The sequence below is a fragment of the Zychaea mexicana genome, assembly GCF_025766255.1.
Source record: "Zychaea mexicana strain RSA 1403 chromosome Unknown BDB00scaffold_2, whole genome shotgun sequence".
Classification (NCBI taxonomy): Eukaryota; Fungi; Mucoromycota; class Mucoromycetes; order Mucorales; family Lichtheimiaceae; genus Zychaea; species Zychaea mexicana.
Genome location: NW_026516665.1, coordinates 886273 through 901338, shown reverse-complemented (window position 1 = coordinate 901338; position 15066 = coordinate 886273). Strand labels below are relative to the sequence as shown.

Here is a 15066-nt window from a genome sequence, read left to right as displayed (position 1 = left end):
GTTTAGTGCTGTTCTTTGAAAGAAAAACAGGAGGACGCATCTATTTTCTCTCTAGCTTCTTGAGGAGATGGATGATGGCTGTAATAGGTGACAGCAGCGGGGGGAAACAATGAACCAGCAATTTCTACTACGTTTTCCCCTGAGCGAAGAAAAGAACAATGCAAATGGCAGCCAGACAGACAGACAGATAGACAGAAGTAGTAGAGATCTAAAAGGTTACAGCAGCAAAGATACAGGGGTGGTGCGCTGTGGTTTGGTAGCACTAGTGGGTTGGCAGTTCTTTTTCTCTTTTTGGTTGTTGTAAGTAAAAAAAAAAAAGGCAACTTTGAACAGTGGAGAGAAGGTCAAGAGAAATAAAAGAGAGAGAGAGAGAAAGGAGAGAAAGAAGAAGGTATACAGCTCTGACAGCTGCGAGAAATGGCTACGTATCAGTGGCTGACGATTGCTGCATTTGGATCAACCGGATGGGCTCCTGTTGTTGTGTCTCTATCTTTACAGGATGAGTTGCCGCTGCTGCTGCTGCTGCTGCTGCTGCTGCAATCTGTTCTTCGGGATGCTCCATGATTGTAAAATCGTCTCGATCTTGTTGATGAAGGGGTGGCGGTCGCTTGTTTGCACTTCCCATGATTTCCAAATTCGTCAGCTTCTTTTGTGCAGCCGCAGCGACGCCCGCTGCAGTCCGTTGATGCATCACGCCAAACTTTTGCCACACGTAATTGATACAGTTTTCAGTTCCGGGTAAATCTTGGATCATTTTGGCGATTGTTGCGTGTGTGAATCCGTAATAGTCAGGTCCAGAAGCTATGAACAGAGGGTGGTTACCACTTTAATCCCTCCCAACCCCAAGCGTTACAAGGCACGCATCCACCTGAGAAGTTCCGGACAATTAAAAACTAACCCGAGTTGGAATGATCCCTGTGTCGAATTTCATTGGCACGTTTGACAATGGCAGTCCATACACCGGTTGCAGAGTTGGCAATGATCGGCTGGTCGGGACAATCCTCAGCAACCACACGGAACTAATACATTTACAAGTGTCAAGTGTGAGCTTTCATTCACAGCCAAGTGAAAGAGACCAGACAACGCCATCCTCAAGCTTTTTTAGCTTTTTGCCGTACCCTAGGACCCTGTTCGCCATTCTCCTCGACCGAGCACGTATATGAAGTATTGGTATTTGGATCGACCATGCTCAGGTACGTTCTACAACAACAATCCATGGTTTTAGTACCACCCTACCCCATTGTGGGAAAGCTTAAAGTTGTTTGATTTACCTGCTCACTTTGAAGCCAGGAGGCCAGATGTAGCGATCATTGTGGTAGGTGGGGAGGGGCACGACACGACCTAGGGAGTGGACCGTAAGAATGCCGACACGCGCGGGCAGCTTGTATTCTCCTGAAACGGAGTCTTTTTCAAGCGGCTGCACACGGCGCATCTTGGGTTCCACGGGTCCACGCCGCATGCGTTTGGGTCGAGACGATGGTACCATGCGGCCGTCTTGAAGCATTACTTCCACACGTGGCCTGGCGGGACTGCTTGATTGCGATGAGGAGCCCTGGGAACTCGGAGGAGATGAGCTGTTCGAGGTGGGCTGAGGAAGTGGCGGGGAATCCAATGGGGGTGCAGGTGCTTCTGCTGTTGCTGTGGGTGGCTCAGGCAGTACAGGTGGTGCAGGTACGACATTGGGTTGACGATCATGATGATGATGATGATGATGATGAAGATGATGGTGCTGGCGGTGGTGATGATGAGAAGGAGAAGGACGATACGGGTCTTCCCGCTGCAGTGCTGATGGGGGTGGCAGCGTTGGTGGTTGTTGTTGTTGTTGATTGTGGTATGGGTTGCTGCTGCTGTTGGTATGACGTTGCTGTGGTTGTTGCTGATGGTGATGAGAAGGGTGATGACGGTAAGAAGCAGTTTCAGGTGGAGGATGCAGAGGCGGTGGTGGTGGTGGCAGACGATGTTGTTCTTGTGGATGGTGATGATGATACTGTCGCCGTTCTGCTTCTTCCTCTTCTTCATCTTGTTTGTGTTGCTGAGCTTGCCAAGGAGCGGATGGTATAGGTGACAAATCATGTGTGGGGTGCGGCGGCGGTAGTGATGGCGGCGGTGAATCTAGAAAGAGACAAATTTGGTGAGCACACAAAAGAGGCGCACGGACGGCACAATTGGGATCATCGACTGAAATTACGTTGGCTTTGCTGCTCATAGGCTTGATCCGAGACGGTGCTTGCTGAATCATCAATGTCCATGTGCATCGTCGGTGTTTGCTGTGCACCGGCAGCGCTGTCGGTGACGGTAGTAGCACCATCTGTGCTTGCAGTTGTATTTGTCGTAGTCGCATTAGTGGTGTTAGTAGTAGTAGTAGCAGTAGTAGCAGTAGCATTAATAATAGTAGTGCCAGGGGTGGCGACAGCACTAGGGATCATCATCGGCTGCTGCCCTCGATCATATCTGCATATTCTTTCTAGCAACATACTAAAACAAGTGGCGTTTTTCGGTCAATTGCATACTTGACCCTTTTCTAACCCTCTCCTACCCTTCCCTCTCAGCTACCCACCAGCCGACTCCTTTTCAAAAACACTAACTTTTTCTCTTTGGCGAGACGTCTCAATCGTTTCTTTGCTCGGCTCAGGTCATTCGTCAACGATTCGTTTTTCTGCAGCTTTCCCAATGAGTCTTTTTTTTTTCTTTTCGGGCGGGGGGCCCACCCTTTTTTTGAATTGTGTCTGATCAACGTTACCTCTGTGATCTCTTTGAGGCGTCGCTTCAGCAACTGGTATTTTTCTTCGGTTACTTCGGTGGAGGTATGGCGTTCGGTTACGAGCTGGGTAAAAGCAGTCGGTGTCATGTCCAGTTCAGTATTCAACGTGTCTGCAACGCTCAGGGCCATGGTGATTTTTTTTTTGTTTTGTACTGCAGCTGTTATTTTCTTATTGTATCGTTAATGGGCAGACACTGGAATCTTTGGGCGCTTGTAGGAGTGGGAGTATACGTTGTGTGTGAAAGAGAGTGAGAATTGGGAGGGGAAAAGTGGGCCTGAAACACATGGACCCAGCCAAAGTCGTCAGTTACTGCGCATCCCTATTAGACATAAAAAAAATAACAAGAATGTCGGGCGGACAAAATGTGGGGTGGGGGGGTGGGGTGGGGGAGGGGAGGGAGTAGTACCTTGTTTTGGTATTCTTTTTGAATTTTTCTGTTTGTTCGCTGGTGTACACTCGATTAACGGTTGTTCTTTTGAATGGATCGAATGAAAGAAAAAGGGGGGAAAAAAGGGATCACGGCAAGATGCAAGGCAAGCTATTTGCTGGAACAGTCGGTGCAAAAGCAAGCTCAGCTGTGCGTATGGCGAAAAAAAAAAAAGAAGGTGACGTAGAGAACTTCTTCTTACCATATTTGGTTGATTGCTGTGGGTACTACACACATACACACGTACAATTCATGAAACTTTATTATAGACAAATAGCAGTCGGTCAGTTTAGTCGTGTTTAGTGGGCTACATATTAACAATGGTGAGTGGACCTTTGCTGTCGTGGTTGTTTACAGCACATGAAGATAATATATTTACAAGACAACAAAGGATATAATCATATTAGGAGCTAGATGATGGTGACAAGAAGGAGAGTAGTAAAGTAGTAATAGTAATAGTAGTAATAATAGGTATAAAGCGGAATTATTCTATGATTGACACGTAGGGACACTGGCCATCCACTCATTCGCACGCAAGACCTCTTGAGCCGTCGGTCTTTTGCTGGGATTCGGGTCCAGGATGCGGTACATGAGCCGTTTCGGTCCCATCTCCAGGCCCTGAAACACATCACATCCATCCTCCTTTGCCCGTCGTTTGATCGTTTCTCGTGCTCGCGCCATCTCTGCCTCTCGATCTTCTGAGCTGCGTCGCAGACTCGCCCGCTCGCGCCGGAACTTTTGCCGCTCCCCGTCAATGAGCTGGCGGAATTTGATGTACCGGTCATAATCTTCGTCATCGCCCTGTTTAGCCACTTGCCACATTTGGTTGCCCGTGCGCATCCCCATGTAGATAATGCCACAGCTCCACATATCCGCTGGCGGCGCGTCGTACTCGTACGGCTCAAACTGTTCGGGCGCAATGTACGGCTCAGATCCGACCAGCCCGGCCTGCTGTTGATGATGCTGGACTGGGTCGCCGTTGTCGTCCTTGTGGACGATCTTTGTGGACGTGTCAAAGTCTGAGATCTTCAAGCAGCCGGTTGAAGTCAGCAGCAGGTTCTCCGGCTTGAGGTCGCGGTGCGCAATGTTGTTGCTGTGGAGATAGTCGATGCCTTGGATGAGCTGCTTGAAGAAGCAGTTGGCTTCTGCGGATATCAGGCCATCCGCGGCTTCAAAGATCAGAGCAAACAGATCGCCGCCGTCGCAATACTCCATCACCTGACAGTAGACCGGAGATGTTTCACTCAGTGGGAGCAGATCAAACGTTTGTATGACGTGTTTGTGGTCTAGTGACGACGCGATTTTGTATTCGCTCGTAAGTCGCTGGACGAACCGTCTGGTCTGCTCTCCACTCTTTTTCCTAAATTCCTTTTTTTTTTGTATTGTGTGTGTGCGTGTGTGTGTGCACGATGGTTTGTATATGTGATTGTACGCATAGCAAGAAAACCCTCACATGTGTTCTTATATGTGGCATAGAGAAGTGCCTCTCACAGCCCAAGTTTGAAGAAGAAGAAGAAGAAGAAGAAGGGGTCCAGTTACCTTGACAGCATAGAACGTGGCGTCTCTGTGAATGACTCTAATCTTTCCATAGGCTCCCCTGCCGATAATTTCCTGACAATTTCCCCATTTTTGGGTCAAATAAATTTTGGAGGGCGCACGTTTCAGCGTCGTGTCGACTGCATCCCGCTCTTCCTGGAGCGCGTCGGGTGACATCTTGCCCTCGCCCCACAAGAGCCCGCGCCAGCCGTCCACGATGCCGTTGAGCGACGACGTGAGTTTGCTTGGCGTGGGACTTGTCAAATGATGGCTGTGGCTGTTGTCTGCATGCACCACAAAGCGATCTCCCGCAAGACCGCTTTGTTGCTGATGCTGTTGCCGGCCCCGCTGTTGTTCCTGGTGCTGTTGCTGAAGGATATCGGTAGGCTCTGCCATGTTGGTATTGCTATACGATGGAGACAGCGGTGAAGTAGGAGGTGACGATGACTGCTTCACTGCAGTAGTAGCAGGTTGCTGTTGTTGTTGTTGTTGCTGCTGATGCGACTGGAAGAAGGTTTGAAATACGCCCATTTTTCTTGTTGTTTTTCCTTTGCAGTTTTAATGATGATGATGATAAAAAAATAAAGAAAGCAAGAAAGAGAAAGAAGAGATGCAAGCGGGAAAAACCCTGAGTTGAAAAAAAAAATTAATAGGGGAGTATGTGTGTGTGTGTGTGTGTGTGCTATGTAGAGTGAGTGAGTGGGAGTGAGTGGGAGTGAGAAGGAAAGGGCAGCTAAAAAAAACTAAGCATAATTTTACTCCGCACCCTCAGCTTCGTCTTTGGCATTGAGCTGACTCGTGAGTGACCGAACTTGTTCCCGGAGCTTATTCAGCTCGTCGTCCTTGTTCCGGTTCTGTGCTTTCAGCCGCAGGATGTACTCGTACGAGTGCTGTATTAAAACGACCTTGCTCATCTGCTTGACTTCCTTTTCCTTGTTACTCTTGAGCTCCTCTACCGATAAACTGCTGCTGCTGCTGCTGCCTTCTTCATTCTCTCCTTCTGCTCCTTCTATCCCTTCTAACTCTCCACCTTGCAGCTGTTTGAGCTCTTCTTCCTTTTCCACCAGCGCGTCTGCAATCTCTTTGCGCAAAGAGTCAAAGCTTTGTTTCAGCGTATCGCGTCGTTTCTGCTCTGCTGCCTTGTGCGCTGACCGTCGATTCTCCACACCCGACTGGAAACTCGACGAGAAATCGATCCCCAGGCTCTTGGCTTTTCCCTCACGCATGTTCTGATAGTTGCTTTTAGTCGCCAGTGCAGCCGCTGCCACCTGTTCTTCAATGGCAGATAACCGTTTGCCGTTAGGCTGGAGTGAGGGCGAGATCAGTGGTTTCAGGGCACGTGGTGACGATTGGATGGGTGCGGTGGTTGGCATTGGCCGCAGGGCCGCAGGTGATACAAGCGCTGCAATCGTCGGATCTGTGTTCGGCCGTGGAGACATGTGAGCCATAGGGGCCAGCCCTGGTGATGTGAATGGTGCTGCTGTCGTTGATCGCCCCGTTTTCCGTCGCTTCGGTGTCGGTTTTTTGCTGATGGACTTGCTGTTCTTGCTACTATTATCTTCAAGCATGGCGGCTGGCAACGATGCCATATTGTCGACTGCAGGCGAAACATGGTTGGGCATAGGCTGGCCAGTACCGCGGCCTAGCTTCATCAGTAACGACGGCGTTGCTGGTGCTAGGAAGCGCCCGTCCTGAGCTGCCAATGCAGGAGGTTGTGACGAGGACGACGACGATGGAGATGTCGAGGGTGGCGGTAGCATCTCCTGTCCGCCCATACTCGTAGGGGGGAGCGTACTAGCCGTTGCTGTTGCAGCTACTACTGAATGATTGATGTTGCTGCTGCTGCTGCCATTCGTCGTACTGTTGCAGCTGCTACTGCTACTACTACTACTGCTACAAGCAGGCATTATGTTGTTCCTACTGCCGGTATGCTGATTTCCTTGCAAGTGGCGATGTGCTGCCCGTAGCTGGTTCTGCTGTCGTTCGATCATGGCCAATTTTTGCTGCAAAACGCTCTCTGGTGATTGTTCGTTACTTAACTGGTTGAAATGGTGATGAGGAGGCACTGCTTGAAGTGCTGGGGATGTGAGTGGTGAAAATGTATCGTTGGTAGCTGCTGCTGTTGTAGCCATGGCATCGTGGTGGTGGTGGTGGTTATGCGTCGTGATATTATTATTATTATTATTATTATCGTAAATATTAGAAGTATTATTATTACTATTATTGTGTTGTGTAATAGTCGTGGGTGCAATGGCAGGCGATTCTAAGGGACTGAGAAAGTCCTAAATACAGAGATACACCAAATTCGTCCTTTCTTAATCAATACACACGCATACTCAAAATTCATCTGTTGTTGTTACCTCATCGTCGCCGAAACCAGCAATATCGTCCAAATGATAGGGTCGAGGATTCAAGCCGTTGACGCCATGTGTAGTTGAAATCTGCAAAGGCGACATCATGTACTCGGGATTCGTTCCGGACAAAACGCTGCTGCTGGTGAATTTGCCTGCATCGGGCGTCAGGTGCGGAACATTGGTATAGTCCACATGGTGTTGCTGCTGTGGTTGTTGCTGGGTCGCTGTCAGGTGGGTAAAATCGGCAGTGCCGTCTGCGAATGCGAAAAAGTCAACAGAAACGTCGGCATGGTGGTGGTGATGATTCTGTTGGTGTTGATCCTGGTGCTGTTCTTGGTGGTGGTGGTGACTCGAAGCGGTCGTGGTTGGCGTCGTAGGACACAGCTGATAGCTACCATTCTTGAAAACATCGTGCGTGTCTTCGAAATTTAAAGAACTAAAGTCCATTAAGGAATACGATTGGTCTGTGCTATCGTCGTGGTTTGCGTTGTTGTTGTTGTTATGGTTTCCAAGTGAAAGAGAAAAGCCTTTTTTTTTCAGCCACAACCAAGTGAAAAAAAGAAAAGAATATGTAATAGAAAAAAAGGCTGGGTTTCTACAATAGGATGCAGACCACTCTAAACTATGGGGTGCTGGTGCTGGTGCTGCTGAGTTAGCTTATACAAAATGTATATTCGCCCGTTGCTTGGTTGCTCTAAACTTTGCCAGTAGCATAGCAACGGTTCTGTTTATGATGCAAACCTTGTTTCTTGCAGCTAAATGAACCTTGTGTTCAAAATACCACTAATTGGGGATGTCTGGCTGCCACATAAATTATCCATTCAATTTACTCTTGGACACATCCAATACATCCAATACTGCCATTCAACCATAGCCTATTCTCACACTCCCAAATGCACGAAAAAAAGTTCTTATTGGTGCATTTTGTCCATACCCCGCCAACTTTGCCCAGTGAATGATGAGAAACATATAGCAGAAACAGCAGAAATCGGCTGTCTGTAGTCCGCCTTGGCGTTTCTCCTTACACCACTACGTCATAAGATTCACAAGTCTATGTACCGTGTTTCTATCATTTGTCTGGTATTATCGAATTGTGTGATCATCCCCTTCCCTAAACCAAGTCTCTTTTCCACTTGACAAACTGTCAGTCATGGCGATAGATCAAGAATGAATCCTCTTTGATTGTCACACGCATATTCTAAGCGCCGCTTATGGGTGCTGCTGTTGTGTAAGTATGCTAATTTAGCTGGAGTGCTTGCAGGATCGGACACATACCAAGTTTTAACCCCAAACCATGCTGATATAACACTCTGTTTCTCAATCATTGTCATAACGGTTTTCTGTAACTCAGCTTATCGAACATTACGGTTTCAATGGATTGATGTACCAAGCCGCCTAAGAAAAAAAATTTGCTTTATGTATGTCGTTAACAATGATGCTATAATAAGCACAATCTTGCAGAGACTTCAAATATGTCACAACCTCTGCCACTGCTTCTTTCGCAAACTTTTCCGGTCAATGTTTTGCACTAAATGCACTAATTAATTGACGGCCGGATATACGACTGTATAGAAGAACATATTACGATATACAAAGAAAAGAAAGACAATTAACAACAATGTAATATTAAAACTTTACAAACAAGAAAGGAGGGAAAGCAAAAAAGAAACTGATCGTGACGTAGTATGGAAAGAAAGAAAGGAACATGTACAGAAAGATTGACTTGTTCAAAGAAGAAGTCTTTAGCAGATGGAAGGGGAATGAAAGGACTTTTGGTGACTAGAGTGGAAAAAAAGTGGGATATATAGTGGAGTTCTTTTTACTAATATTATGTTCAACATGCTGGGAGATACGAGCGGCAGACAGGGCATTCCAGTTTAATGCGCATCCACTAGGTATGAAGAAGAAAATATATGCGATTAATTCAAAGAAAAAGTTGACAAGATCATCTCATCATAAGTTACTACTTGAGTTACTACTTACTTTCTCCAAACAATCGGTGTGGAATAAATGCTGGCAAGGGGTTAGCATGTATTGCGCCCGTCCAAGGACATGGAGCCCAGTTGGACCACTAGCGGATGTATCGACAGGAAGCATACAGATTGCACAATCCCGCGGGTGTCGTGACTTGTCACTGTTTTCCTGAACATTTTCCTCGTCTTCGACAGGTAATACAGGGTGATAATTGTATGTTTGCGGTAGATACTGTAGAATATATACGTTGATTTAGTTTTTTTTTTCCTTTTCCCAAGACTTATACATGTCTTAACTACTTACCTTCTCAGGCACAAAGAATCGTGGGCCCAGAATATCTTGGAGGAAAAGTATAAACACCTGCAAGGCTACGTAACCTACTAATGCCCACACCCAAGGCGATGGTTCGTGTGCAATCAGATTTTCTGGGCAACCATAGAAATCTATTTAGGAGTAACTTGTGAGTTTCATCTCGGACTATGCGATTCGCTGTAACGTAAAAGAAATAGAAAAAAACAAAAGCGGAGCGTTCTTTACACAGAGGTATTCCCAAACGAGTGACACTCATGCCGATCACATAGCGTCTGCTCAAAGGTCGTCGACAGCCGCGTAAAATGTTGCGCACAATTTGAGGTATCCAGAAGGAATAAAAACCAAAGCCTAAGGTTCCGATAATAATACTTTGAACAAATGCAGAACGTGTTGCCGTTTGATAGAATAGGAACAGTCCAAACAACAGAAGCGCGTCTATATGAAAAAATTATTATATCAGTTTTTCCTACTTTTGTCTTTATCATCTCTCACCTCCCGTCCAGCAAAATAAAAAAAGTAAGCATGTCTACAAAAGCTTACACATTCTATAATACAGTGCACTGATGTCACGTCGTGGATCGGAAACAGGCTGCGGTGTTGGTTGTGGTCGGTTAGCGAGGGGTAAGATAGTTCCTCGTTCTTCTTGGTTGCCATTTGCTGTTGTTCCGTTATCATCATTATTGCTATTGTTATTGTTGTTGTTGGAAGGCGATGATCGCGCACTCTCGGGCCGCTGAATTCGCCATATTAGTAACAAATAGCGCATGCCAAATACCGATACCAAAACAAAACTAAAGAACGCAGCAGTGGCAAATGGCATAAAGACCGTTTCAATGACAACGCCTGTCGTTAGGTGCAACAAACTCAAGTAGCCATCCATCATGGATTGCATAGCAACTGTCCAGTAGGAGACATTTGAGACGCTCTAGTTTTTTTTAAAAATACGACGCGTTATTTTACGTTACAATTCTGTTTTTTACTGGGTGCCACACAAAAGAGATTTCTGAACTTACCGAAGGTGTGGGGGTATATTCCATCTGGTGGATCAAAGCGAATATCTGAATTATAGCCAACACGCTTGCCATGGTTGCGTAGGAAACTGCTTTACTATAGTATCGTTCGATTTTGGCGCCGATGCCGTCATCAGAAGTAAGTGCCAACCCACAATTGGGAGAATACATGACGGCCGACATTGTGAGAGGAGGAGGACGAATCGTGCTAATGCCTTGGGGATTTTCCAGCTCTGTTTCAAATTGTTATTACATATGCATTATACTACAGACTTTGAAGGAAGAGGGATAAGGATACTTTACGAACCTTTTTCGTATTCCAAGAGCTGTAGTAACTTTACATCTGATGGTACAGGGTGTAGTTGAGCAAACATTTGAAATGAACAACCAAAGTTTACAGACATCGGCGGTTCTAGATAAGTAGAGACTGTAAGTAGCTTGTAATAAGAAGGCAAGCGATACTAGAAGAACGGGAGAAAACAAACCACGATCTTCAATCTGATCACCCCAGGACGCTAGTGTCTTTAACTCCTCAACGCGCTTGTCAATTTGCTCTATCAACGCTGCCCTTGTCTTGGTCATAGATTGGTTGGTCGGTAGCATGTGCAACAATTCCTCGAACTCATAGTTTGCTCTATGAAGGTGGAAGGTGGAAGGTGGGATTAACAATGTTAGGATGTCACATTATCAACCTAGAACTTGGAAATGATTCATTTACCCATCTGGTGCACCTATAAGATATATGCTGCCATTGCTTAGAAAATGGACACCTCCTGCCTGCAGTACGGCGCCATAATCTGTTTTTTCTGCATCTTTGAGCCGCATGTAGCCCTACAGCAAGAATCCAGCTTGAGAAAAAAGGGCTGAAAAAAACCACTCTACTGTTGTGTACAAACAATGGCTTTACCTCTAGAAAATTGACACTTTCATCACTTGTAGCAATGGACTTTATATTGAATGCGTATGATCCCCCATCATTGATATGAAAGCTTCCTCTCGATTCCTCTTCCAATGTCCTGTTCGAAACATCGATGTCGGGGACTGTCACGTTTTCACTCTGCCACGTTCCTGTTGAGACACATTCAATGAGCCTATCATCCGCTCCCCATCTCCATACATGAATCGCCAGATGCCAGGAATAGCGCTCTTGTATTCTTTACCTCTGAAAACACCGGTAACATTGTGATAATAATGGGAGGTTGGATTATGATTGTGCAGCTGCTGGACTTTGGTATTGATATCGGATGACAAGGGCTGCATAGATACATATTGAGTCATTATCATTAATGCCTCTTCTTATGCTTAATAACACAATAATATTCATATCGCAGGAGAAATCAAGTGTGCCTCACATGTGTATTATTGACGCCAAATGTGACGTTATTTAAGGATTCTTTTTCCAACTTATAGGATTCAAGTAAATCGTCTACTGTCGGTCGCCCTCGTCGTGTCGCCTCATCTTCTGAGAAATTAAGAAACAGTAAAGAAAATAGAAAAAGTAGCATATAAAAGCTAGACCGATTCATCGCTTGTCGCTGTAGCAGTTGCACATTTTCTGGTGATTCCATGGAAAACAATTTTGTATTTTTTTTAAAGCCGTGATAAACAGAAACGAAAAGAAAAAAAAAGAGGGACTACAGGAAAACTGTCTGTCTCTCGTTCCATCTTTCTCTGTCGCACGCTTACACAACACTGCTAAAGTTTCAATCCCAGACATGTGTTTTAACGACGAGCGCAGCATTGTTGGTGAACACAAAATTGGATATGCATAGTTTGTTTTGATGTGATCCCACAGTAACGCTGAACTCATCTGTTTACGTTTTCTCAACAGCGATTCAGATATTCATAGTAACCAGTACTTTTTGGCTCCTGCCAAGGTTAAAACACTCTATATTCTCACTCGACGATGCTGGGTGAGAGGATGACGGCAATGTAATCACCAATTTGGCACCATACAGCCGCCTTTTGCCGGACTCGGCTAGTTCTCTACGCTAAATCCCGGATAGTGCTGCTCTACAAAACCATTTTAAATACTATAGCGTGGTTGGATGATATTGTGTAGCATTTCTCACACCACCACCAATTTATACTGGCAGGACCACCTTACATGTAATATACAACGAATAATGCACAGTCAACGTAACTTAGTCATCTTATTAGAACACACTTCATACTCTAATTATTTTTCATGCAGCTAATTGCTCTCTTTCTATACACCCCCACGTATAAAACTGATCGGCTGTTTAGCATCTTACATTGCATCGAACGTTCGCAAGTGAACTCGAAGGTTTCAGACAGTATGCTTTCTTCACACGATTAAAATTAAAATATTAAATATCAACACAACATGGAGGCCGTGTATGAATCACATGTACTTGCAAATGGACTTACATTGCTATGACTTTTGTATATATTGCTGCTGGATGATGTCTCCGGTTCCTTCTGTGCTAATACGATTAAACCCAATATTCGCAGTTCAAACAAAATGTATTTCAGTACATATGGGTTGAAAATGGCCAAGTGGCAACATCCATTAGGCAATCTACCAGCCAATGGGAGACGAAGGAATTCTGAAGGTATTATAGATATAAGGGGATGAAACAAGCGGGCATACCCTCAAGGGGGGACTGTTGACGTATTAGTGATACCGCACATCTGAAAAAAAAAGACTCGTATAATGAGAAAAAGGTTAGTGTTGGGAAGAAACTGCGGATGTTTGAAATCGATGGTAAAAAATGCTGGTAAACTAGCCAAGAGAGAATGAGGACGAGAAGAAGGACACTTCCATGAAATATGCTGTAAGGACGAGTATAATACTCGTGTGTGTGTGTCTAGAGAAGGGCATACTCTGGAGCAGGTTCTATGTCCGGTTCATCATAGTCAACGCCTGTATGGCTGAGGCGATCTATTTTGCGCAGGACACAGAGCAGAGTCAGCCAAGCTCTCGAACAGTTGCTAAATCGAAGCACAGAGGAGGAAAATTGTCGAGAAAGCGAGCTGTTACAACCAGCAGTAGCAACAGCAACAATAGCAAAGAAGCCACATTAATACGCAGCAGTAGTGAATGACAGGCAATATCTAGAGGGAACGTAGTATGGCAGGCGACAAATATGCGGGAGATATTTGAAAGGAGTGGAAGGAGCATCCTTGACAATGCTGGCCAATTGCGAGCTTCAATGTACTGTTGATGTTTCTCTTACATAATATATTAAATGCCAGCAGGTTAGTCTTTTTTCTTCTTTCGTTCCGGCGTATACAGTAGCACGCACCATTACAGTGAGTTCACTAGCATCCGATCCATACGGTACTGACATTGTTGTCAAAGTTGTGCAGGCTGTTGTTTCTGTCAAACTGGACGGTAAAATGGCTAAACGACACATGTACACAATACTTTTTTCTTTCAACCCAACTTTGTATTATTGTTGCTGTTGTTAGATGGCGCAGAAAATGTTCGCGCGTATGAACATTTAGTAGGAGACCCTATCGGGTGCATCATTATAAAATTGCAGCAAGGAAACGATATCATTTTTGTTCACACGCAGTCTGCATACTGTATAGCAATATGTATTACCAGTGTGGTTTCCAAAGACGTGACATATGTGTCTTGATAATTGTTACTGATGTGTCGAGCTTACATATGATAAAATTATCAGATGGCAGCGATGATAGCTCAATCAAGAAGCAAAGCAACAGGAAGAATCCAGACAGCAATGATAATACTGATGCAGTAATGGAATCACATATTCATCAGGTGCAAGTTCATTCGAGAAAAAGACGAGCAAAATGGCTCCTTTAGTAGATGGTTTGTTGAGTTGAAGGCATCCATTTGCGCCGTTCAAACTTCAGTACTTCTATTAAGCAGGTATCTATACATAAATCAAAGTATGCAAGCGAGATCTACCCATTATTATTGACCTTAGCACTGCCGATTCTTTGTTTCCCTTTAATGTTTTCTTAGCACACTCACATAAGAACCACTCACTAACATCAAACTACATGTATAGTACAGGCGTCATGATCGATCTACTGAAAAATACAAATTCAAAAAGACCAAAGAGTTTACAACGCGGTCAACATGTTGCATAAGAGCTATTTGCACGGTTATTGCGCAAGCTTTATCGCCTTCTTGTCGCCTCTTGGAAGTGACGTTTGGCTCAAAATCACGCTTCTTTGAAAACAGGCGCAATTTACTGCATCTGAATCAGGTGAAAACCAAAATGACAAGAAAATCCTGTTGTGATAAGCTACGCGCAGGAAGAGAGAGAGAGAGAGAGAGAGAGGGACTAGCAGCTGAAAACAGACTTCTGTTGGCGTATGCTCTGTGGTGTTGCCTCTTATAAAATAACCCCTTTTTACAAGGAGGGTCGCACCATATCCGTGGTAACAAGCAATTTAGGCGAACACAGAAGGTGAAAAGGAGTGTCAAAGTGTGATAAAGCGCGCTGTGATCGTGTTACTGTCGTCTGTCATTGTTCCCCGCTTTGTTTAGCACGGAACTGTGGGTGGGCAAAAAAATAAGGAACTTGTCAAGCACATGAAAAAAAGGCAAAGCAAAAAAAATAAAGCGGCAAAACGTTTATGAGAAGAGTGCGAAAAGAAAAAGATTGTTTTATTTTGTTTATCATTTTGTTTATTTGTGTTTAATAAAAAATAAAAAGTTCGTTTTAATTATCCCACCACATACCCGAAGG

The 15066-nt window shown here is 45.0% G+C and overlaps 5 protein-coding genes across 5 annotated transcripts; all 5 read right to left on the bottom strand.

The window, feature by feature from the left end:
* Window positions 1-421: 421 nt before the first annotated feature.
* On the bottom strand, window positions 422-1486 carry BDB00DRAFT_753305 (F/Y rich C-terminus-domain-containing protein; the record flags this gene model as incomplete). The annotated part of the gene is made up of 4 exons (XM_053118687.1): window positions 422-801; window positions 899-1019; window positions 1119-1200; window positions 1272-1486. 4 exons carry the CDS (start codon window positions 1484-1486, stop codon window positions 422-424), a joined length of 798 nt encoding a protein of 265 aa, XP_052985645.1.
* A 978-nt stretch (window positions 1487-2464) lies between these two features.
* On the bottom strand, window positions 2465-3443 carry BDB00DRAFT_232148 (uncharacterized protein). Its single transcript, XM_053116569.1, has 2 exons — window positions 3169-3443; window positions 2465-2919 (listed from the first exon to the last, which is right to left on the bottom strand). Exons 1-2 carry the CDS (start codon window positions 3392-3394, stop codon window positions 2546-2548), a joined length of 600 nt encoding a protein of 199 aa, XP_052985644.1. The 5' UTR covers window positions 3395-3443; the 3' UTR covers window positions 2465-2545.
* A 189-nt stretch (window positions 3444-3632) lies between these two features.
* On the bottom strand, window positions 3633-5286 carry BDB00DRAFT_796616 (kinase-like domain-containing protein). The gene is made up of 2 exons (XM_053121478.1): window positions 4729-5286; window positions 3633-4557 (listed from the first exon to the last, which is right to left on the bottom strand). Exons 1-2 carry the CDS (start codon window positions 5254-5256, stop codon window positions 3679-3681), a joined length of 1407 nt encoding a protein of 468 aa, XP_052985643.1. The 5' UTR covers window positions 5257-5286; the 3' UTR covers window positions 3633-3678.
* A 45-nt stretch (window positions 5287-5331) lies between these two features.
* BDB00DRAFT_796614 (uncharacterized protein) lies at window positions 5332-7665 on the bottom strand. Its single transcript, XM_053121477.1, has 2 exons — window positions 7086-7665; window positions 5332-7007 (listed from the first exon to the last, which is right to left on the bottom strand). The coding sequence occupies exons 1-2, from the start codon at window positions 7524-7526 to the stop codon at window positions 5481-5483; spliced, it is 1968 nt and encodes a 655-aa protein (XP_052985642.1). The 5' UTR covers window positions 7527-7665; the 3' UTR covers window positions 5332-5480.
* Window positions 7666-8652: 987 nt separating this feature from the next.
* On the bottom strand, window positions 8653-11429 carry BDB00DRAFT_232057 (uncharacterized protein). The gene is made up of 10 exons (XM_053116568.1): window positions 11283-11429; window positions 11107-11206; window positions 10864-11009; window positions 10683-10787; window positions 10379-10608; window positions 9906-10290; window positions 9591-9800; window positions 9357-9496; window positions 9063-9284; window positions 8653-8970 (listed from the first exon to the last, which is right to left on the bottom strand). Exons 3-10 carry the CDS (start codon window positions 10976-10978, stop codon window positions 8914-8916), a joined length of 1464 nt encoding a protein of 487 aa, XP_052985641.1. The 5' UTR covers window positions 10979-11009; window positions 11107-11206; window positions 11283-11429; the 3' UTR covers window positions 8653-8913.
* Between the last annotated feature and the right edge of the window lie 3637 nt (window positions 11430-15066).

What these genes read in the sequence shown, in the direction of transcription:
- BDB00DRAFT_232148 (XM_053116569.1), bottom strand. Translation starts at nt 3,394, where the DNA reads ATGGTAAGAAGAAGTTCTCTACGTCACCTTCTTTTTTTTTTTTCGCCA. An exon ending in AAAAAGAATACCAAAACAAG is followed by an intron (nt 2,920 to 3,168) that starts GTACTACTCCCT and finishes AGAAAATAACAG; the next exon opens with CTGCAGTACAAAACAAAAAA.
- BDB00DRAFT_796616 (XM_053121478.1), bottom strand. Translation starts at nt 5,256, where the DNA reads ATGGGCGTATTTCAAACCTTCTTCCAGTCGCATCAGCAGCAACAACAA. An exon ending in CCACGTTCTATGCTGTCAAG is followed by an intron (nt 4,558 to 4,728) that starts GTAACTGGACCC and finishes CAAAAAAAAAAG; the next exon opens with GAATTTAGGAAAAAGAGTGG.
- BDB00DRAFT_796614 (XM_053121477.1), bottom strand. Translation starts at nt 7,526, where the DNA reads ATGGACTTTAGTTCTTTAAATTTCGAAGACACGCACGATGTTTTCAAG. An exon ending in CTGGTTTCGGCGACGATGAG is followed by an intron (nt 7,008 to 7,085) that starts GTAACAACAACA and finishes CTCTGTATTTAG; the next exon opens with GACTTTCTCAGTCCCTTAGA.
- BDB00DRAFT_232057 (XM_053116568.1), bottom strand. Translation starts at nt 10,978, where the DNA reads ATGCTACCGACCAACCAATCTATGACCAAGACAAGGGCAGCGTTGATA. An exon ending in TCGTTTGGGAATACCTCTGT is followed by an intron (nt 9,497 to 9,590) that starts GTAAAGAACGCT and finishes ACTCCTAAATAG; the next exon opens with ATTTCTATGGTTGCCCAGAA. An exon ending in GATTCTTTGTGCCTGAGAAG is followed by an intron (nt 9,285 to 9,356) that starts GTAAGTAGTTAA and finishes TATATTCTACAG; the next exon opens with TATCTACCGCAAACATACAA.